General features: G+C 43.0%; 1 protein-coding gene across 2 annotated transcripts in view; it reads left to right on the forward strand.

Annotated features, from left to right (window-relative positions):
- The first annotated feature begins 584 nt into the window (after positions 1-584).
- prkcba (protein kinase C, beta a) overlaps positions 585-22,512 on the forward strand; it is a 185,635-nt gene continuing 163,707 nt past the window's right edge. For both annotated transcript variants that reach the window (XM_068003013.1, XM_068003012.1), the window contains exons 1-2: positions 585-893; positions 1,010-1,041. In XM_068003013.1, the coding sequence (XP_067859114.1) occupies positions 730-893; positions 1,010-1,041 (196 nt within the window). In that variant the 5' untranslated portion in view covers positions 585-729. The remainder of the gene's footprint in view (positions 894-1,009; positions 1,042-22,512) is intronic.

The raw sequence follows: 22,512 nt of genomic DNA on the forward strand, positions 1-22,512 counted from the left end.
TAATCGCGTGCTGAAGTTCACATGATCATTATAAATCCCTGAAAGATCACTCTGACAATTTATGTTGTCACCTCAGCCTCTCAGTTGCTTTGCAGCGATGTAATGGTTCTGGAGTCTCCATTAATCTTTCTTTACTTTGCCCTATCTGCAGTAAACAGAGAAGGGCAGGCTTTCAAAAATAGGAGAGTGAGCAAGTGGATGAACTATCAATTCTTTACGGATCTGAAAATGGAAGAAGATTGCAAGAAGATTATATTTGTTGCTCACTCTCACCCGGCCGCTGTCACTAATCAGATCACAGATCCACCGTTTCCTGGTGGCCGGGGCTGAAATTCACTGTGAACTAATCCACTTTTCACTAGAAACCATCCACATTAGCTACCTGTTGGGCGCTTTGCTTTAAGCAGAATGTTCAGTTCCTATTCTCGTGATGATTTAATGGTTTATATTATATAAAAGCACATCGAAAATGCTGATTGTGTGCTGTTGCTGGAATTGGTAGCTGGGTATGGTTATGTAAATAAAGAGAGGGTTGATTTAGAAGGGGCGGAGCGTGTTGACGTTATGTGGCTTGGCGAAGACGCAGCCTCGGCCAGTCACTGCCGGCAGCTCCTTGCTCACTTGGTTCGCCGATTCACACCGAAAGCTGGAAGACAACAGAAAGGAGTCGATTCGCGAATTTTTTTTTTGTTGTTGCAATAATTGAGAGGTGTCCCTGTGTTGAAAACTATGGCCGATAGCGTGTCTATGATGGAGGGCGATGAGAACATCGTTCGCTTCGCCCGCAAAGGCGCTTTGAGACAGAAAAACGTTCACGAAGTGAAGGACCATAAATTCACCGCTCGCTTCTTCAAGCAGCCTACATTCTGCAGCCACTGCACCGACTTTATCTGGTGAGAGCACAGTCTCGTTGATGCCAAACTATAGCTGCATTTTCTTACATAAAAAATAACTACACTGCATCGCTTCAAATATCATTAATGTTATTTATGTATGTTTGTTTTAACAGGGGATTCGGGAAGCAGGGATTCCAGTGTCAAGGTGGGCGTTCTCTCGGGTACAGTAGCAACAGTGTCTTAAGTGTCAGCTTGGAGTATTTGGACAGTTCTGTGCTCAGGACAGTATCTGCACCAAAATCACTAACAGTTTAGTCTGCGCTCACGTGATGGCTTGTGCGAAGATCGAGCGGCAGTGCAGCTTTCTGTATCCGCTCACATGGAGAAAAAAACTCTAGCCAATTCCATATCTTGAATAACTTAATAAACTCCTAAACTGAAATGGTAGTCCTCAGGCAAAATTAGTATGACATGTTTTACCTGCGATGCACTTTACAACTGCTGATCCCTGTGTAGGAGCGTGGCTTGATTGGTGGTGAATGTGCAATGCAAAAACCTTGTGCTTATTAACAGACAGTGAGACAGGTTGGAGATTTTATTGAATTTGCTTTAATAGAGCAGGATACAGGTGGCGCCTCTCTCTCACTATAATTTCCCGAACCCACCAGATGGAAACTCGTGTTAGCAAAAAAGCGATCATTTGCACAATGACGCTTAACGTAAATTGAACGTGATGTTATCTTAGTTTCAATTTTAATAAGACAGCTTTCCCAAGTATCCGTGGGTCTGTATTTGGCTCTCTCTCTCTCTCTCTCGGTGTTTGTCTCTCCTGTTGTGATGCTCGCTTTCGAATTCGCCTTGAACTTGTCTCTTATTAGCGCCGTGTTTATTAAAGTTGTATCTACTTTTTCTTCATTTTTTCAGTTTTTAATTCTCATTATATTTCTGCCCATATATTCAAAAATCGGCTGTAAACCACATCACATTTCCTCTTGTAACAACGTGCAACTATTTTTTGGAAGAAGTTTGCCTGAATGTCTGTTTCTTAACCCCACCCTTTCCTGTCTTTAAGCGGAAGCATCGTGTGTGTATTATAACATAAAAATAGAAAAGTTCGTTTCATATCTAACATGTTGAAGAGGGGACAGTCATCAGGAGACGGCGGTGCTTGGAATGGGATATTGACTTGAGTTGTTTCATAATTAACAGTAAAAGAAAGATGACCAAAGAGAACCGTCCTGTTGTTTCACGCATCCCATGTGTGGCTTGAGTTGGTTGGATGCTTCTACCCTTTACTTTCAAACTATTTTATTCTTATTTTATCTGCTTTGCCAGACCCTAAGAAGGACTATCCAGCCTGGCTGAGCAGATGGGTTGATGAGTGTGTAGTCATCACTATAGACTCCACTGGGTCCCTGCTTCCCTATACCTTGTTTAAATATATATTTTTTTGAAAATCAAGTTGTCTCTGTGCAGCCACATGCTGTTCTCAGCTAGGCTACATGGGTGAGGTCAGCACTGGAGAGAGAGGGAGTCAATCAGGTTTGCTCTAGAGTGAGACTGGCAAGAGGCCTGAGTACAGGTCCCTCCGCATATGCTCAGTGGCAGACTGGTACCTGATGTAGATGAATCAAAGGTCTTTTCCCAAGGTCTTTCAGGTGGAAGTTTCACAATTTCAACTTGCCGATCCAAGAGAGGGACTTTCCCAGCAAAGTGTGAGGGTGAGTCAGTCCAGGCTGCTGTACACCTTGGAGCAGGTTATCCACTTTGATGGGAGAAAAGGCATAGGGTAATCTAAAATAAGGGGAGAGGAGGAAAACTGAAACCGATGGTGATTGATTTGATGAAAGTACTTCTAGCATCTGGTGACTTTAGAGAAAACAACATACTGGGGAGAATGCTTTTAACCTAAATACAGTAGAAGGGAAGAGAAATGAAAGTGTCTTTTTGAGAGATGTTTTCTGTTTCTTGTGTAAAATAAGAACATAAGAAATAGGAGCAGGAGTAGGCCAATCGGCCCCTCGAGCCTGCTCCGCCATTCAATAAGATCATGGCTGATCTGATCCCAACCACAAATCTAAAGAACACAAGAAGTAGGAGCAGGACCCGGCCACTCAGCCCCTGGGCCCTCTCCGCCACCCACAGGGCATTGACCGATCCGAACTCAGCTTCATGTCCAATTTCCTGCCCGCTCCCCATAACCCCTAATTCCCTTTACTTCTAGAAAACTGTCTATTTCTGTTTTAAATTTATCTAATGATGTAGCTTCCACAGCTTCCTGGGGCAGCAAATTCCACAGACCTACCACCCTCTGAGTGAAGAAGTTTCTCCTCATCTCAGATTTGAAAGAGCAGCCCCTTATTCTAAGATTATGCCCCCTGGTTCTAGTTTCACCCATCTTTGGGAACATCCTTACTGCATCCACCCGATCAAGCCCCTTCACAATCTTATATGTTTCAATAAGATCGCCTCTCATTCTTCTGAACTCCAATGAGTAGAGTCCCAATCGACTCAACCTCTCCTCATATGTCCACCCCCTCATCCCCGGGATTAACCGAGTGAACCTTCTTTGTACTGCCTCGAGAGCAAGTATGTCTTTTCTTAAGTGTGGACACCAAAACTGTATGCAGTATTCCAGGTGCGGTCTCACCAATACCTTATATAACTGCAGCAATACCTCCCTGTTTTTATATTCTATCCCCCTAGCAATAAAAGCCAACATTCCGTTGGCTTTCTTGATCACCTGCTGCACCTGCATACCAACTTTTTGATTTTCTTGCACTAGGACCCCCAGATCCCTTTGTACTGCAGTACTTTCCAGTCTCTCGCCATTAAGAAAATAACTTGCTCTCTGATAAAAGAAGCAGCTTTGTAGGTATTTGCCATGTTACGGTTTGTAAGTGGAAAAGACTACTTCACGTGATTTAGTTCAGCTGCGGCTCTTTGATATTAAGCTCCTATATCCCAACCCCAGTGCTAGAATTCAAAGTTCCCATGGCAGTCAGGACTGAAGCTTTGCTGAGGACTGATATTTCAAGCTAGCACATAGGTCCAGGAAGCAAGCCAATTCATGGTCAGCTCATTGTCTCTGACCGACTGCCAATCAACTGGTATTTTCCAACCAGAAGATCTGACATGATGGCCTCCTGTGGTTGCTATTTCACTGTCAGAAAGGAGATATTCTGCATTGTCTCTAGGGTGGTAAGTACTTTAGATTAATAATCCCCCATAAATTCTTCACCTAGGTGATAGGGAGGAAGAGGAATTCCACTGTCTATAAATTGTAAACAATTTTACAACACCAAGTTATAGTCCAGCAATTTTATTTTAAATTCACAAGCTTTCGGAGGCTACCTCCTTCCTCAGGTGAACGATGTGGAAATGAAATCCTCGAAATGAAGTCACATTTATAATTCACAGAACAATGCTTGGTGATAACAGACAGTTTTTTCAACTGCCCATTGCCAAGGCAATCAGTGTGCAGACAGACAGGTGTTACCTGCCAGGTCTCAGAATATACAAATCACCAAAAAAAACAACAAACAAAAAAAAACAGAGATAGAGAGGTAGAAACATAGAAAAGACAGCAACTGACCCGTTATATTAAAAACAGATAACATTTGATCGCTGGTGGGGTAACGTGTAGCGTGACATGAACCCAAGATCCCGGTTGATGCCGTCCTCATGGGTGCGGAACTTGGCTATCGATTTCTGCTCGACGATTTTGCGTTGTCGTGTGTCTCGAAGGCCGCCTTGGAGTACGCTTACCCGAAGGTCGGTGGCTGAATGTCCTTGACTGCTGAAGTGTTCCCCAACTGGGAGGGAACCCTCCTGTTTGGCGATTGTTGCGCTGTGTCCGTTCATCCGTTGTCGCAGTGTCTGCATGGTCTCGCCAATGTACCATGCTCTGGGGCATCCTTTCCTGCAACGTATGAGGTAGACAACGTTGGCCGAGTCACAGGAGTATGAACCATGCACCTGGTGGGTGGTGTCCTCTCGTGTGATGGTGGTATCTGTGTCGATGATCTGGCATGTCTTGCAGAGGTTACCGCGGCAGGGTTGTGTGGTGTCGTGGACGCTGTTCTCTTGAAAGCTAGGTAATTTGCTGCGAACGATGGTCTGTTTGAGGTTGGGTGGCTGTTTAAAGGCGAGTAGTGGAAGTGTGGGGATGGCCATAGCGAGGTGTTCGTCGTCATTGATGACATGTTGAAGGCTGCGGAGAACATGGCGTAGTTTCTCCGCTCCGGGGAAGTACTGGACGACAAAGGGTACTCTGTCTATAAAGAAAGATTACACTATAAATTCTTTTTTCTCTGAAGTTCAAAGTCTTTAAAAGGTTTGCAAATGGAGATTTCTCCATCTGTTTAGGTTGATTCTGACTGTGAGTGAGTGATGTCGTGGTGCTGTGCATTTGTATATGCTTCACAGACTCAGCGTGAACAGACGGGGAGTGTCTTTGTTTATAAAATATTGACATTTTAATTCCTTTAGAATTCCAAAATAGAATGAATCAAGTTGTAATTTGTATTCCCCTCTCCGACCACAGAGTCTTGGGTGTTTTCTTTTAATGCACATAAGTTGCTGGTGGGAGACAAATGCTGCAGTGTTAGGTTTTTTTTCCAGTTAATCATGTTCAAAAATGGTACTTCAGAGTAACTGGATAGATGTATATTAATCAAATGTCTGGCAAATGTGTGGAATCGCATTTGTGAGAGGACTATATCCTCGTTTTGCATTCACCTCCATTTAAAGCATTTATTATTATGAAAACACTGAATGGAGATGAGTTAGGCTGGTGGCTCAAAGCTGATTTAACAGTTTTGGCTTATTGTATTTTAGTAATAATAATGACTTGCATTAATGTAATTCCTTGTCTTTCAGAAAAGTCCCCAAATACTTCACATAAGAAATTGTTGAGGTGCAGTAACTATTAGTTACACAAACATAGCAGCCAATTGCTTACAGCAATGTTCCACAAACGGCAGAGATAAATAAAAACAGAAAATGCTGGATATACTCAACAAGTCATAGAATCATAGAAAGGTTACAGCACAGAAGGAGGCCGTTTTTTTTATTCGTTCATGGGATGTGGGCATCACTGGCGAGGCCTGCATTTATTGCCCATCCCTAACTGCCCTCGAAGCATCCAACTAGCTCAAGCCACACATGGGATGCGTGAAACAACAGGACGGTTCTCTTTGGTCACCGTTCTTTTACTGCTAAATCAAAACACTACTCTTAGAATGTGACATTGATAAAGGAATTAGGTGCATTGTTGATTAGAATTTTTCAGCGTTGATGCAATAATCTCATGTGATCAGTGGTTAGGTGGTAGGTTTTCAACTGGGGCTCCTTAGTTCAAATCCCCTCAATGCTCAAAGATCTTTACATGAGTAATTTCCTTGAATAATAGTGGGTTCCAGTCCATTTAGATGCTAAATTGGTACCAGTATAGCTGAGAAGTCAAGGCCGGGATTTGTTCACAGAATTTCACACTTCTGGCCCTGGGAGCATTCCCCAGAGCCAATCTTTGATTAAGGATTAGCTGCAAGAAAATTTAACTTTTTTGATGTAGGGATCCAGGCAGCAAGCTGTGCCCATGGGTCAGTTGCAGAAACATCTGTCAGGATACAGTTGGTTGTTATGATGGTAACATGAAAGTATGGTCAGATGGACCAAATGGCTTCCCTTATCTTTATGGTCTTACTTTTGTGATCAGATACCTATTTGGGCAAGTACAGTGTAAGAGAAAGGGAATCACATGTGCTGGAAATGGATGATCCACAGAAGTGATGGAAAAGTGGGGAAAGGATATAATAGCTGCACAGGCAAAGGTGGTGGAACAAGGAACTATGATGGGGTTCAAAAAGGGACCAGTCAAGTTCCTGACAGCAAATAGGATTAAGGCACATATTAGATTTAAAATTACATCAAGGTTATTGGTCCTTGAAACTGCCTCTGTTACAGACAAAGCAGAGAAAGTGTTCTCTTAGGGAATAAACATTGCTCAGAACACTATTGTCCCCCATAAGCTGACATTTTTGCATGTTGACAGATACTTTTGACAGTCAATAACAACTCATAATTGTACCAGAAATATTTAGGCTGCAATGGTCATAAAGACTAATGAATACCCAGGAGTGAATTACAGGCTGGAATCTAATCGAGGGGTTCGGGTGATTTATGTATAACATAATGGACACCCAGGATTGAGTTATAGGTAGGAATTTAATCGAGGAGTTACGATGTTAAATAACCTGAGAAATAATTGTGACGTTTGAACAGCAGAATGAGATTGCTGATTTGAAATCAAATTGAGACATCTCATTTTTATATCATGTATACTGTGAACTTTTTTGGAGCCATCCTTATGCCAGCAATGGCTGCCATTTCACAGCTTGTGACAGAATGGTTAAATTGGTTAAGAAATCATTTGGGGTTGATTATTCTGAAATCCCATGCCTTGTGCATGTTACAGCTACATACCTATTGCTCTACAGTTTATAACGAGATCAAAGATAGAATCGTACAGCACAGAAGGAAGCCATTCGGCCCATCGTGCTTGTGCTGGCTCTTTGAAAGGGCTAACTAATTAGTCCCACTCCCCTGCTCTTTCCCCATAGCCTTGCTAGGATTCACAGACCTTCTACATCTGAGCTACTGTGAGGATTCATTGCTAAGGAACAATTATGTCTTTATCTGGAACGCTTGCTACCTATCATTTTCCTCCACATCTCACGGCTGTAATGTTTTAATTAAGAAAATAATGCTGTTCATGACATTGAGCTTCACAAAAGCCTGTTCAATATTTAAGAATCTACCATCACAGCGCTCGTACCAGACGCTCTTTTCTAGAGTCCTGGTGCAACCGTCTGTCGGACATTTCTAAACTCCGCGCATCGTCACATTCTGAGTGAAATTGTGTGCCTGAAGGCTCATGACCATTCGGTGAATTCTCAGGTTGACTTTTTCTGTCCGTGTTGTGGGTTTATTCTGTTCGCCTCGTGCTTGACAGCTTGTAATTTTAGCCACTGGGCTCGGTGTGAAGCCATCCGACATTACCCGGGTGGTACATTTGTACATTCGCAATTTCATGGTCAAAAATGCATCTTTGAAGATCTCTGCCTGTCGCCATAATTCCCAATAATTTTATAGCATTCGTTCCAGTCTGTCATAAACGTCTATGTGTCCATAGCATGATTGAATGAAAGAAAGGGAAATACTTACATTTGTAAAGCACCTTTTACGACCTCTGGACGTCCCAAAGTGCTTTAGTCAGTTAAGTACTTTTTGAAGTGTAGTCACTGTTGAAATGGATACAAAATACAACCTGTTTTGGCCACCTATATAAGTATATTGCCGACTGCCAACAAGTGACTGGTTGCGTTACGTTTCTTAATAAATGGGAATATCCGACAGGAAAACTGCAATTATATTTCACCTCAAAGAGCAGATTGGTGACCACAGGAAAAGGTGGGCTTCTCTCATTTCAGTCCTTGTAGACTCGTTATTTAGCTCAGAATGGCGCCATATCCATACGTATTCCGGTTTCTGTATACCTTTTGCCCCATTATTTGGTCTCCCGCGGCTGAGATGACTGTCGTCGCCTCTGTCGGTGCTGCTGCTGTGAACCTGCTGCGAGGAGGGCTTGGCGGTGAAGCTTAGATATATAAGGGGGAGTCGTGCATTCAGTATTGGACACATGGAGAAAAATCAAAGAGGCACCATCCCTGCTGCACAGTCTGTCGTGTGGCTGGGAGCAGAGCTTCCAATTACAATGTAATTAGAAGGAAAGTGCCACAAAATCTACTCCACTATCCAAATAAAGGGTGAGTGGTTGATTGGCAAATGTAACTCTAACCGATAAGGAGATATCTTGTTTTGCTTGCCCCTTTCTGTTTGATGCTGGTTCTACGCGAGCAGTCGCTGCTAGATCCCTCAATCCATACCGGCGACCTTAAAGTAACGGGGATCGGAAAATGTTCGATTTCTGCCTTGTCTTCGAGCACATCTGTCGTCGGAAGAAAGTCTCCCGGTGTCACCGAGCCCCACTGTTTGGATACTTACAGGCTTGATGGAACTCTTGTTTTCAAAACTGTTCAGAATTACCCGTGGAATGAAGGGAATGCTCGATACTTGGAGTGCAGTTTTCTTGGGATGTGATGGCACATTCCCCTCTGAACCTTGTCAAGAGATTTGGTTTCTAATGACTACAATCGAATCTATTGAGTATTACTGCCTTGTAGTGTACTCCTGGGAACTAACTGGTATTGATGATACTGAACACACGCTAGCTTGGGGTTTATTCTTCTGTCAGAGGGAGTGTTGTGATGAGGAGGATGCACTGGGTTTGTACATTCAGCTGCAACAATCGTGTAACCTGGTTCGTGTCACACGCGGAATAAATGTCTTAGCAAATACATCGGCCTGTTTCCAATTTATTCCCATTGAGAAGGTGGACAGGCAGCTCGTTCCAACCCACTGCCGATTGGAGCGTTCTTTTTTAATGTAAAACTTAGAAACTACGTTTAGTGGCTGAATGTAACAGAGAGGAGTGAATGGAGTATTGTGTCAAAGGGGCCGAGTGTAAAAGAGGTCTTATAAGCTTTGGCTGCACTGCTGTCCTCCTCTCTGATATCTGCAAGGATTTCCCAGTCCTGCACACACCCATTTGTCTTGGAGCTATCGAAGTTGTGTTTGAGCAGATGATGATATTTGGTTGGCTCTATTGTCCCGCCATTCGTGCTGAGACTGGGAGCTTGGGGTGTTTTGTATCGTGATGCCCTTACTGTACCAGCCTGGATATCGTCAGGCTGGCCCTGATATCTCTCTTTTACATTCCATTGAGGATTGTTGCAGTGGAACTAGACATTTCCAGGTTTGCTACCATTGTGTCTCCCGAAATCCTCGAACAGGATCGAAACGTTATTTCCGGGCTGTTTTCAGCCTCAACTAGTACGGGTAAATTTCGGAGCTGGGGTGAATATGCAGCCTCACGACGTGATGCAAAGACGACGATTTAGAATATAGTGCCAAATTTTCACTTTGCCAATGTACGTAAAAAAAAAACCCCGTTGCATGTATCGGCAGTGTGTGACTGCTGCCGCCAAGGAAAGCACCAAAATATAACACATTTACAACCGGAATTGGAGAGGGAGAAGTAGTTTTCGGGTGTGTGATATTACACTCCTTTGTGACAAATGATGCTATCTTAACATCAGTTATATTTAACTTTGTTTACTCCACGCTTGGTAGTTTAAAACATTTTACTTTACACATTGTTGATACATCAGTGGTGGTCTATTCACAGAGAATCCATGCATCTTTCAAAAGGGAGTTGGATATATACTTGAAAAGGAAAACATTGCAAGGCTATGAGGAAAGAGCGGGGGAGTGGAAATAATTCGATATCTCTTTCACAGGCACCATGGCCAAACGGCCTCCTGTATTGTATGGTTCTATGATCTCTTATGTGGAATAGCAAACAACTCGGCCCCTGACCCGCTCTCAGCTGGTACCTCCACTCGATTTACATATGAACATTTAAAAAAAAACTTTCACTCTCCATTCCTGCTGAGACAGAAGAATTAAACCTGGGTGTGGTTAATGGCTGGGACATCAATGTGCAAACTTAAGGAAAGAAATTACTGCACAAAGTGAAGATCCCAGAAATTACAACACAGGAGACCATCAATCCTGCTGTGGGTGCTCTTCGCCTGGAGCTGTCTACTCTAATCTGACTGCTAACATTGTACTGTTGTTCAAAAAGGGAGAAAGGGATAGACCAAGTAATTACAGGCCAGTCAGCCTAACCTTGGTGGTGGGCAAATTATTGGAAAAAATTCTGAGGGACAGTCAATTAATCGTCATTTAGAAAGGCATGGATTAATCAAGGACAGTCAGCATAGATTTGTTAAGGGAAGGTTGTATTTGTCTACCCATAGGTCCCTTGCTTTTTGTGGTATACATCAATGATTTAGACTTAATCATGCCTCCTACATTTAAGAAGTTTGCAAGTGATATGAAAATTGGCCGTGTGGTTGATAGTGAGGAAGAAAGCTGTAGGCTGCAGGAAGATATCAATGGGCTGGTCAGGTGGGCAGAAAAGGGGCAAATGGAATTCAATCCGGAGAAGTGTGAGGTAATTCATTCGGGGAGGGCAAACAAGACAAAGGAATACACAATAAATGGTAGGATTCTGAGAAGTGTAGAGGAACAGAGGGACCTTGGAGTGGATATCCACAGATCCCTGAAGGTAGCAGGACAGGTAGATTGGTTAAGAAGGCGAACAGGATACTTTCCTTTATTAGCTGAGGCATAGAATATAAGAGCAGGGAGGTTATGCTAGAACTGTATAAAACACTAGTTAGGCCACAGCTTGAGTACTGCGTACAGTTTTGGTCGCCCCATGTGATTGCACTAGAGAGGGTACAGAGGAGATTTACGAGGATTTTGTCAGGACTGGAGAATTTTAGCTATGAGGAAAGATTGGATAGGCTGGTGTTTTTTTTGGAACAGAGGAGGCTGAGGAGAGATTTAATTGAAGTGTATAAAGTTATGAGGGGCCTAGATAGAAGGGCCTATTTCCCTTGGCATAGAGGTCAATAACAAGGGGGCATAGATTTTAAGTTTAGAGGGGAGTTGAGGAGAAATGTTTTCACCCAGAGGGTGGTGGGGGTCTGGAACTCACTGCCTGAAAGGGTGGTAGAGGCAAAAACCTGCGTCGCATTTAAAAAGTACTTGGATATGCACTTGAAGTGCCGTAACCTACAAAGCTAAGGATCAAGAGCTGGAAATTGGGATTAAGCTGGATAGCTCTTTTTCAGCCGGCACAGACAAGATGGGCCAAATAGCCTCCTTCTATGATTTCCTGCCCTTTTCCATAACCTCTTATATTCTACCTTTTCAAATACTTATCCAAATCTTTTAAATTTATATTATGGTCTCTGGCTGCAGGGCTACTTGCGGTAGAGTATTCCCTAAACTTAAGAAAAACTCCCCCCTTCAACTTACTGAAATCAGAAGTTAGTAAATTGTTCAAAAAATTTCCTGCAGCAAAGTGGTTCAGGGCACAAGAGCACTAGCCATACCATAATTTTCTCAATGAGTTTAACTTTAAGAACAAACAGATGCATGGAAACAGAGGAGTGAGAGCAGTAGAATTTGTAATGCTCCTCTGAGTCATGCTCGCCTTGCAGCTACTGTATTTAACAAATACAAAGTTTTACTTGTTAAGACATTATTAAAAGCAGCCAAGATGAAATTTATGCAGAATTACATGGGGAGGACGATAAAAATGAAAATACCAGCTCAGACCTGACATTAGTTAGTTGAACTAAGGCCAATGTTTGGAAGTATTAGCATAGCACTGACAAAAGTGACTGGTATGGAGCAGTTTTCAGCCTGGCAACTTAAGGACAGTGGCCACTGCCAGATATCTCTTAGTACAGCTGAAGCTATAGAGGGCAGCTTGGAATTGCAGAGAACAAAGGGAGAGCATAGCTCCCAGAACAACTCACCTCAGGTAGCAGATGTTCCACAGTAGAGTCAGCTAAGGAGGCTGTGATTGAGATGTGCCCGTGCTGCCCTGCAGGTACAGTCTGCTGTATTACCAGTGACAGTGAAGTAGCAATGGTTGGATCCTCAGTCAACTGCTGAGCTTCATGCGGTTCACCAGACCTGCTGTTTCTATCTGTGCTGAACCCTGATGTACCAGCGTTAATGACAGGAGCCCCCTTTACTCAAGTTGCTGGGAGCTTTCAGAAGCAGCATCTGCAGTCACTTGTAGAGTACTACATGGCAGCATACAGCTGCTGCTAATAAGAGTGCCAACTGGTTGTTCCTGTGCTTTTCCTCAAAGTCTACTGATCTGTATGAGTAAAGAACATTGGACATGCAAGAAGCATCTGAATTCCTCCCTAACGTTGTCTGAACGCTTTTCCAAGTGAGTTGAAGCCAGTCTGGATTAACTGGAATTTTGAACCCAAAGCAATTATAGCAGCAATGGGAGCATTCATGAGAGAAAGAGGAATATGTCATGAAAGTAGGTTGTGTTTCATTCTACTCTGTTTCTCAATTCAATTCTGATGAATCGGAAAATGATGAGCTGAGGCTGCAGCAGCTACCTTTTTGGAGTAGCCCATTTGCTGTTTCCTCTCTGTGCTCGAGGCGTGAAGGCCAGAGAGATACTGGATAATTTACAGTAATTATATAAAAATAAATACCCTTGCTAAGTTAAGGTATGTTTGTGATCTGATTTCAACTCCAGGCCCAAATCTTGAAACCCAACTACAAAATGAAACTTTGCCAGAACTGAGAAACAAAATAAAATGTTCCCTCTTGAGCTTTTCATTGTGAAGGCGAATGTCTTACACTTGGGAACCAACCCAAAAAAGAGGTTTTCTGAAATTTCCTTGGACCCTGAGAACAGTCCCAGGATCAGTTTGGTGCCAATGGTGGCTGTCACTTCAGGAAGGAGCTCTGCAATATCAATAGGTGATATGAAATCCACAAAGTGCTCCAAGTTGCATCTTAGTGAATGGAGAAGAGACAAATTTAATTCTTTGCTGCATTGCCCTGCAGAGCAATGATAAGAGTTTTACTAATAGGCCCCATAGTATAATCAAGGAGGAATATAGGTCAATGAGAAACTGAACCTTAACATATTGTCTTGCACAATTTGGACAATCTCTTAAACCTCAGCCTGAAAAGGAATTAAAACCATAGCAAATGTGCCGATGGTTGCTGTCCTCTCCACAGCCCCTCTGATGAGACTTCAAGGGGTCCATTTAATGCAATCTATAAGCAGGAGAGTGCATTGAATGGGATTATCTTGAAGCTGTGTCATTTTGGGGGTCAAGAACCAAATTTTGCCCAGCTGTACTGTCACAGAATACTACAGAATATACCCAGGCCTTTTAAATGAACATTATGGGGATGGCCTCTCTTAAAAAGAAACTTCACAAATAACTGAAGCATTGTGGTCTCAGTTGTTAATTTGTTACATTGTGCTGGCATAGAGCTGGATTTCAATCCTGGTTGACTCTTTCACATTGGATATCTATCAGGGATTTTAATGATTTTCACTATAACATGGTTCCAACCTAAGTTGGAAATAGAAATTGAATTTTTTTTGGAGGTGGGGGAGAGGGTCTGTTGATGGGAAGTAGTGGGGGCTTTGGTCACTTTCAGGTATGATTTCTCTGATGCGCTCCTCACCAGCCTGAGCTCCACTCTACACAAATTCCAGATCATCCAGAATTACGCTGAATTATAGTTTTGTTTAAATGGTGGGGGATTTGGTGATTGCATAGATGGTGGGGGGCTCTGGTGACTTTAAATGTTTGAGGCCGTAAATGCTGTAAATAGTGGGGAGGTCTGATGACTGAATGGTGAGGACTGTGGTAACTATAAATACCAGGGCGCTGGTGAGTGTAATGTTGGGGGCTCTAGTGATTGTGTTAATGGTGAAGGCTCTGGTGTCTGTGATGCAGGCTCTGTTGATTGTGTAAATGATATGGGCTCTGCTGATTGCGTAAATGTTGTGTGCTCTGGTAACTAAATGATGTAGACTCTGGTGATTTGGGTGAATTATGTGGATGTTGGTGATTGTGTAAATAGTGTGAGCTCTGGTGATTGTGTAAATGGTGGCAGCTCTTTTGATTAACTTGTGGGGGCTCAGGTGACTGTACATGATGCAGGCTTTGGTGATCATGTAAATGGTGCAACTTCGAGTGACCGTTAAATGGTGACCTGTTGACAATAAATGTGGGAGATGCAGCAAATATAAATGGATGGAGCTCTGATGACTGTGTCAATAATGGGGCCTCAGTGACTGTAAATGCTGGAGGGCCTTGTTGACTGTTAATGGTTCTTTGAGGCATTTGTAGTATTTCTGTCGTGTGGTGATAAATTGCTGTGGAGTCATTTCCTGTCACATGTTGAGCTTGGTGATGTATTTCAGAATATCAGACATGCGTCTACAACGAGTTGAAACTCTATTTCCGTGCTTGAAACTTTGGGGGGTTTTGGTCGATGATGGGTCATATGACTTGTTTCAGTGCAGCTTTTGATCATTTTTACTAGTAACTCTAAATAGGCATTGTGATTGGCTGAATAATGCTTTTTATGTGTGTTGTGGTTCTGTCCCAAGCTGCTGTGAGATGGATGGAAATGAAATTGCAACAAAATCAAAATTCACCATATCAGAACGGTTTAGATCAGTGCAAGTTCCATGTTCTGTGTCTTTTATTGAAACAGTCAGCTAGTTTGATGCTAAATTACTGTGTCTAGCGAACTGAGACTTGATCTTCAATGGAATTTGAGCTTTCTGAAGTTGTTTTAGTGAATGGAAGAAGGGGTGGGATATTACATAAAGTTAAGTACAATTGGACATGGTGTCTCCAACTCACTCAAGCTACATCAGGAAAGGGTTTGTTGGTCTGCTCACCTAACTGATTATTCTTACATCCGGCTCACCGCCAGTATCCTATCCCCCGCTAGCCGATCACCCCTTTCCTTGTTGTTGTTGTTAAAGGCACTATATACATGTAAGTTGTTAATGGTGCTATATAAAGGCAAGTTGTTGTTAAAGACACTATATAAATGTATATTGTTAAAGATGCTATATAAATGTAATTTGTTGTTGTTAAAGGCGCTATATAAATGTAAGTTGTTAAAAAAAGAAAGAACTTGCATTTCTATAGCGCCTTTCACGACCTCAGGACGTCCCAAAGCACTTTACAGCTAATGAAGTTCTTTTGAATTTAGTAACTGTTGTAATGTAGGAAACGTAAGTTGTTGTTAAAGGCATTGTATAAATGTAAGTTGTTGTTGTTAAAGTTACTATATAAATGGAAGTTGTGTAAAAAAGAAGAACTTGCATTTCTATAGCGCCTTTCACGATCTCAAGACGTCCCAAAGCACTTTACAGCTAATGAAGTACTTTTGAAATGTAGTAACTGTTGTAATGTAGGAAACGTGAGTTGTTGTTAAAGGCATTGAATAAGTATTTGAGGGCTTTGAACTAGGGAAGCTCACCATATATGGAAGGAGTCCAACTCCTTCCTCCTGAGATCATCATGTGGTGGGGGTGAGAGTGCATGATTGAATAATCACACTGAGACACTGGATGGAGCAGGCTTGATGTGTTGAGTGAATTTTTCTTGCTCTGGACTTTCTCATGTTCTTATGACCCCTCACAAACCCAGGCACATTCATTGTCTGGTGGAAGAGTAACATGCTCCCTGCATGAAATATCTAGAGGATCCTGTGGGGAATTAACTGCAGACAAATTGAGTGAAGTAGTCCAACTGAGGACTAGACCAACTAGAAGCAAAAACCATCCAGCTATAGGTCAGAGTTTTCTCAGTACGTGGGGGAAAGAAAAGTGCAGGCGTAGTGGGATCTGTGTGTGCAAAACCACTATTCAGAGGAAGAGGGGAAGGAAAATGGAAGAAGAAACAAATGTCAAAGGACAATAACAGGAGGGGGGAGGCTAGAAAGTGATTGAACAATCAGGCTTCACTCTCGGTTTGATCGATTAGAATTTAGTAGGTGTATTAATTGCATCTGGATGGTGAGTGAGGAGGCGAATACATGAAGCAGTGTGGGTGGAAATCTAACCCTTTCAAACATTGAATCTCATTTGTGGTGCAGCAGCAAGCTACTTTCTGTCACTTTGTAAAAGATTAGCTGGCAAAGTTATGTAATACCAAATATTGTAGTGTTCTATTCCACACAACTACCTCTGATCATCTCGACCCTACTGGCCCTGTTACTATACATAATAATTTTTTTGACTCCCCTGACTATACTGATTGAAGGGCAACACAATACCTGCTCTCAGACAATAGAAAAACATCAATACAAGGTTATCGTAGCAAATGATTCTACCTGTTGTTTATTCTTTTTCCTGATGTTTCTCTCCTCACCTCCTTAGGCCTGGACTGACAGCAGGTAAACAGGCAAGTGGTTGACATGCTCCCTGGCCTTTTCCAATGCCGCTGTAAAGCAAGGTGTGAGGATCGGTAAAGCAGCTGATTGGGCCTCTGATTTTGCCTACTTTTTGCTGCCTTCCACTGTGATGAAGCTGAGATCAGTAACTGAACGGAGTGGGGAACTTTGGGAGTGAGTTAAGTCTGTGGCACTGGTGTTTGTGCTGGGACATGTAGTGATTCGTCTTACTCAGTAAGTGTCCCTGTTTGTTCTGGGACACATAGTAGCTCCTGTCACTAAGCATCCCTGTTGGCTCTGGGATATGTAATGACTTTTCTCACTCAGTAAGTGCTTCTGTTGATACTGGGATATGTAGCGACTTGTGTAACTCAATAAATGCCCCTATTTATGAAGAGCGCTCCTACAATAATTAATTTCTGTTTGCCTTTTTAATCCTTTTAGTTTTCTCCTGAGTTTCGCAAGTAAACAATTCTATAGCACTGTATATAACAATGGTGGGGACTGGAGTGTTGCAGCTTCCTCTTGTACAGTTAGGTTCCTCCTACATACAGGTACTTATTTGGGTAAATTCTCCTCCATATTCTCATGTCTCTGTGGTTGGACAGGTAGGCAGGAGACCTGCTGTCGGCCTCCGCCAATACTGTTGTTAGCTCTCGCTGTCAGACGATGCATGATAATGACTCCAACGTAATGCTCTTTGATTTTCATCTCCTTGATGTCAAGGACAAGATCAGAAGTCGTCTGCAGAGAAATCTGTATCCTATAAACCATGTGCTCTGCCATGTAACTTTGTTAACTGGAAGGAATACAGACATTTCTTCAGAATGGAATGTCACACACTTTCGCCATGTTGACAGGTGTGCCTGTGCTTCATGTCACACAACTTACTGGGAGAAATTTTCTCTTCTTTTGTTGACCCCATTGTACTTCACTCCTCACTGTCCATCATCTGCTAACAACATGGGGAATAGATGGGTTTTGCTCAATTTGCTTATCCTTGGCTATGACACATTGATGCTGTACCTGCTGAGTGTAATACTGTCTGTAGTACATTGTGATTTTTTTAATATATATATATATATATATATATATATATTCGTTCATGGGATGTGGGCGTCGCTGGCAAGGCCAGCATTTATTTCCCATCCCTAATTGCCCTTGAGAAGGCGGTGGTGAGCCCCCTTCTTGAACCGCTGCAGTCCGTGTGGTGAAGGTTCTCCCACAGTGCTGTTAGGAAGGGAGTTCCAGGATTTTGACCCAGCGACAATGAAGGAACGGCGATATATTTCCAAGTCGGGATGGTGTGTGACTTGGAGGGGAACGTGCAGGTGGTGTTGTTCCCATGTGCCTGCTGCTCTTGTCCTTCTGGGTGGTAGAGGTCGCGGGTTTGGGAGGTGCTGTCGAAGAAGCCTTGGCGAGTTGCTGCAGTGTATCCTGTGGATGGTACACATTGCAGCCACAGTGCGCTGGTGGTGAAGGGAGTGAATGTTTAGGGTGGTGGATGGGGTGCCAATCAAGCGGGCTACTTTGTCCTGGATGGTGTCGAGCTTCTTGAGTGTTGTTGGAGCTGCACTCATCCAGGCAAGTGGAGAGTATTCCATCACACTCCTGACTTGTGCCTTGTAGATGGTGGAAAGGCTTTGGGGAGTCAAGAGGTGAATCACTCGCCGCAGAATACCCTGCTCTTGTAGACGCAGTATTTATGTGGCTGGTCCAGTTAAGTTTTTGGTCAATGGTGACCCCCAGGATGTTGATGGTGGGGGATTCGCCAATGGTAATGCCGTTGAATGTCAAGGGGAGGTGGTTAGACTCTCTCTTGTTGGAGATGGTCATTGCCTGGCACTAGTCTGGCGCGAATGTTACTTGCCACTTATGAGCCCAAGCCTGGATGTTGTCCAGGTCTTGCTGCATGTGGGCTCGGACTGCTTCATTATCTGAGGGGTTGCGAATGGATCTGAACACTGTGCAATCATCAGCGAACATCCCCATTTCTGACCTTATGATGGAGGGAAGGTCATTGATGAAGCAGCTGAAGATGGTTGGGCATAGGACACTGCCCTGAGGAACTCCTGCAGCAATGTCCTGGGGCTGAGATGATTGGCCTCCAACAACCATTACCATCTTCCTTTGTGCTAGGTATGACTCCAGCCACTGGAGAGTTTTCCCCCTGATTCCCATTGACTTCAATTTTACTAGGGCTCCTTGGTGCCACACTCTGTCAAATGCTGCCTTGATGTCAAGGGCAGTCACTCTCACCTCACCTCTGGAATTCAGCTCTTTTGTCCATGTTTGGACCAAGGCTGTAATGAGGTCTGGCGCCGAGTGGTCCTGGCGGAACCCAAACTGAGCATCGGTGAGCAGGTTATTGGTGAGTAAGTGCCACTTGATAGCACTGTTGTCAACACCTTCCATCACTTTGCTGATGATTGAGAGTAGACTGATGGGGCGGTAATTGGCCGGATTGGATTTGTCCTGGATCAGCAGTAAGAAAGGCAAAGTCAGTAGGGGTGGGCAAAAATGGAGTCTAGTCTTGTTGATTTCTATCTGCATATAACTGGGGTTGAGAAGGAAGGGTGAGAGATGGTTCTTTTCAGTAAAACCATATACAGTATTCTTCCTCAGTCTGGGAAGGGAGGTGTGCAGGGTACTGCTGCACTACAGCATCCCTGGTGTATCTTAAGATTGTGCACCAGAAATAACCATGGATCCTTTCAACTCATGAAATACAGATTGAATCCTTGAATTCCCTGTCCTTGGAGTTGTGCTGTATATTGAAGAACCATTATATTGGAATTAGTGGCTTGACTGCAGCTACGCCAAGGCTTTTTCAACAGTACCTCCCAAACCCTTGACCTCCACCATCTAGAAGGACAAAGGCTTCAGGAGCATGGAAATACCATCACCTCCAAATTGCTCTCCAAGTCAAACACACCATCCTGACTTGGAAATATATCACCATTCCTTCATTGTCGCTGGGTCAAAATCCTGGAACGCCCTACCTAACGGCACCGTGGGAGCACCTTCACTGCACGGACTGCAGCAGGTTCAAGGCAAAGGCCCACCACTATCTCCCCAAGGGCAACTAGGGATGGGCAATAATTGCCAGCCTTGCCAGCAACGCCCATATTCCTGAGAATGAATTAAATAAAAAATGTGTTCGACAAAGTTTAAACTTCAGTTAATATGATCCAGACTAAACAGTCCCATAACCAAATTACTGTGCAGCATCTCTGAAAACTGAGGGGCAGAACTGTTATTGTGGCTGCTTCACATAACCTCCAACTAATGTGGCATCATGGATTGGCACTCCTGACTGAGGCATTGCCATATCTGCTCTCCCACATCAGCACTCGGACAATGTCCTGACTAATCAGTCCTTGCAGCAGATAACCAGACCAATCTTTAGACAGCCTTTCGTTTAATATTTGTGTTCATTCATGTTCAAAATTGAGGTCTAATTTTACATTAAAGAAGCTGGTCACCATAAGAGTTGTAGTCTAACCCGTGCAGTAACCCAACACTCATTGCAGTGCAGCTTACTCACGAGGTGAGATACAACTGCAAACTTCACAGCTGTTCAACCACATTCTTGTTTTTAAGTTCCTGTTTAACTTCTGCAACCTCTCAGTTCATGGTGTCAAGTTGAAAAAAAATGTACACGTGTTTCTTGCGGAAATTTGAATTGAAAGTCAGAGCCACTGGTTTTCAAATCTTCCTTGTACTGGATACAATGTGTCAGGTTGTGTGATGCTTGTCTTTAGTAGTGACAGTACACACTCAGAGCAGAGCCGCAGGTGGATTTCTGAATTTCTCCATTCTCTGCACATCCACCTTCAATTGTAATTCACAGTTTTTTTGTGTGGGATGGCGGTGGGGGGGGGGGGGGGGGGGGGGGTCACATGGGCTTTCTTTTGTGTAACAATATTTTTTCAGGCTGCTACATTTTTAAAAATTAGTTTTAACAAATTAAAGCAGCTGTCAATCACCAACAGTCATTTTTTGTCCTTGGGTTAGATCTTTTTGCTGAGGTTCTTGAGAGTAAAAGGGTCTGTCTGTTTATGTTTTGTATATTGTATATTATATATTATAGTGCCTGTCCAATATCTGAATGGGTGGAGATGTGCCTCACCACACCTCTATACTCTGCCCAGAGCACTCCTCCCACCAATTAGCTGTGGCACTCTATGAACCAGCAGAAGTTGGTGTTTACCTAGTTTCTCTACTGCTTGCACCTTCCATTCTATCCAGGAGCTGAAGTCCGGTGTGCCCCATGATATTATAACCAGTTTGGATGTGTGAAATATTCCTCTACCTAAATGTGCCTTGATCTAATACATTTGGTGTTCTCTTGATTTTGGAAATGCAGTCTTAAATTAGCAATCAGTTACAGTTTCCTTCAGCACCTGCAAATTCCTTCCATTTTGAGACTCCTTTTTGTGTAATATTTTCTTCCAGCTTCATCATTCTAATAGATCTGTGTGTGCCCATGTATATGTTTCTGTGTCTGTATCTTCGAGTTTGTTTCTGTGTGTTTGCATATGTGTTTCTTCGTGTGTGTGCGCACATGCATTTCTGGGTCTTCGTGTGTGTGTGTGTGTGTGTACCTATGCGCATTGCAGAACATTGATGATCTGAGTGAGTATAAAACCTGGATATAAATTGCAGAACATTGATGGTTTGAATACTTTAGGGGTTGGGTCAGGTCTTTTGCTCCTACTTTTACTCAGCTCTGCTCCAAATACTGCTTTTCACTTTAAGCATGGGTATCTCAATAGTAATACATGTATTTTGATTTTTGAAGAGGATGAAGATATGGCAGAGAAAGGTTGGAGGCTCTTAGAGTCAGACATCACTGAAGATATCTCTTCCCTACCCATAGACACTCACTCACCAGGGTCTACAGACCTAGAAGGTCTTACTTAGATATCCCCACAGTACGAGGAGACTGCACAATAAGGAAAGGAAGTGGAACAGGAGAGCCAGGTGCAAAAGCAAGGAGAGCACAAATGGGAGCCCAAATATGATGAGTCTTGACTAGCTTTTACCACCTTAGGACCACCCCATCGCAAACCCATCATTGGGAGAGGAATCCAGGCCATTGTGTCCATTTTGATTTTTCTTTGTAAAAATTATTGCTTTCATGAATTTTCTATTTACTGTTCCATTTTGTCTGCGATTTGCACAATAGCAGCTGGTGCTATGCTAACAGTTTTTACCATGGAAAGTCCTTGATGTAGCTCAATGTAAGACAGCAGCACCTCCCAAGCACTCCCTTTCTCCTCACTGTGCATGTTTCAGCTGCCGACCTGAGCTGGGTTAGTTCCAGAGCTCTATCAGGAGGGACTTGAGGTTCCTCCATCTGTATGATGCGCTACCTCATTCATCTAATTTCTGTTTTTGTGTGAATCTGCAGTAGCAGAAGCACAATACTTGGTCACAAGATGCAGGGAAGGACAGTCACCCATGTTTGTGAAATGTTCATCCTCATTGGAAAACCCTTTTATTGGTAACCACTTGTTGACAGGACAATCTTTCTCTCGTCACAATCTTTTTTTTCTCTTTTTATATTGATATAAATATAAGTATTCACTACTTCTCTGAACTTAACTCTCTTGTTTGTTCTAAGCTACAAATACACACTCATACTCCTACTTGCATCCCCATTGTGTTGAAATCCAGGCTCATCACACAGTTCCCTACTCCAATTCAGTCTTTCTCA

Source organism: Heptranchias perlo, chromosome 22 (genome assembly GCF_035084215.1).
Source record: "Heptranchias perlo isolate sHepPer1 chromosome 22, sHepPer1.hap1, whole genome shotgun sequence".
Lineage (NCBI taxonomy): Eukaryota > Metazoa > Chordata > Chondrichthyes > Hexanchiformes > Hexanchidae > Heptranchias > Heptranchias perlo.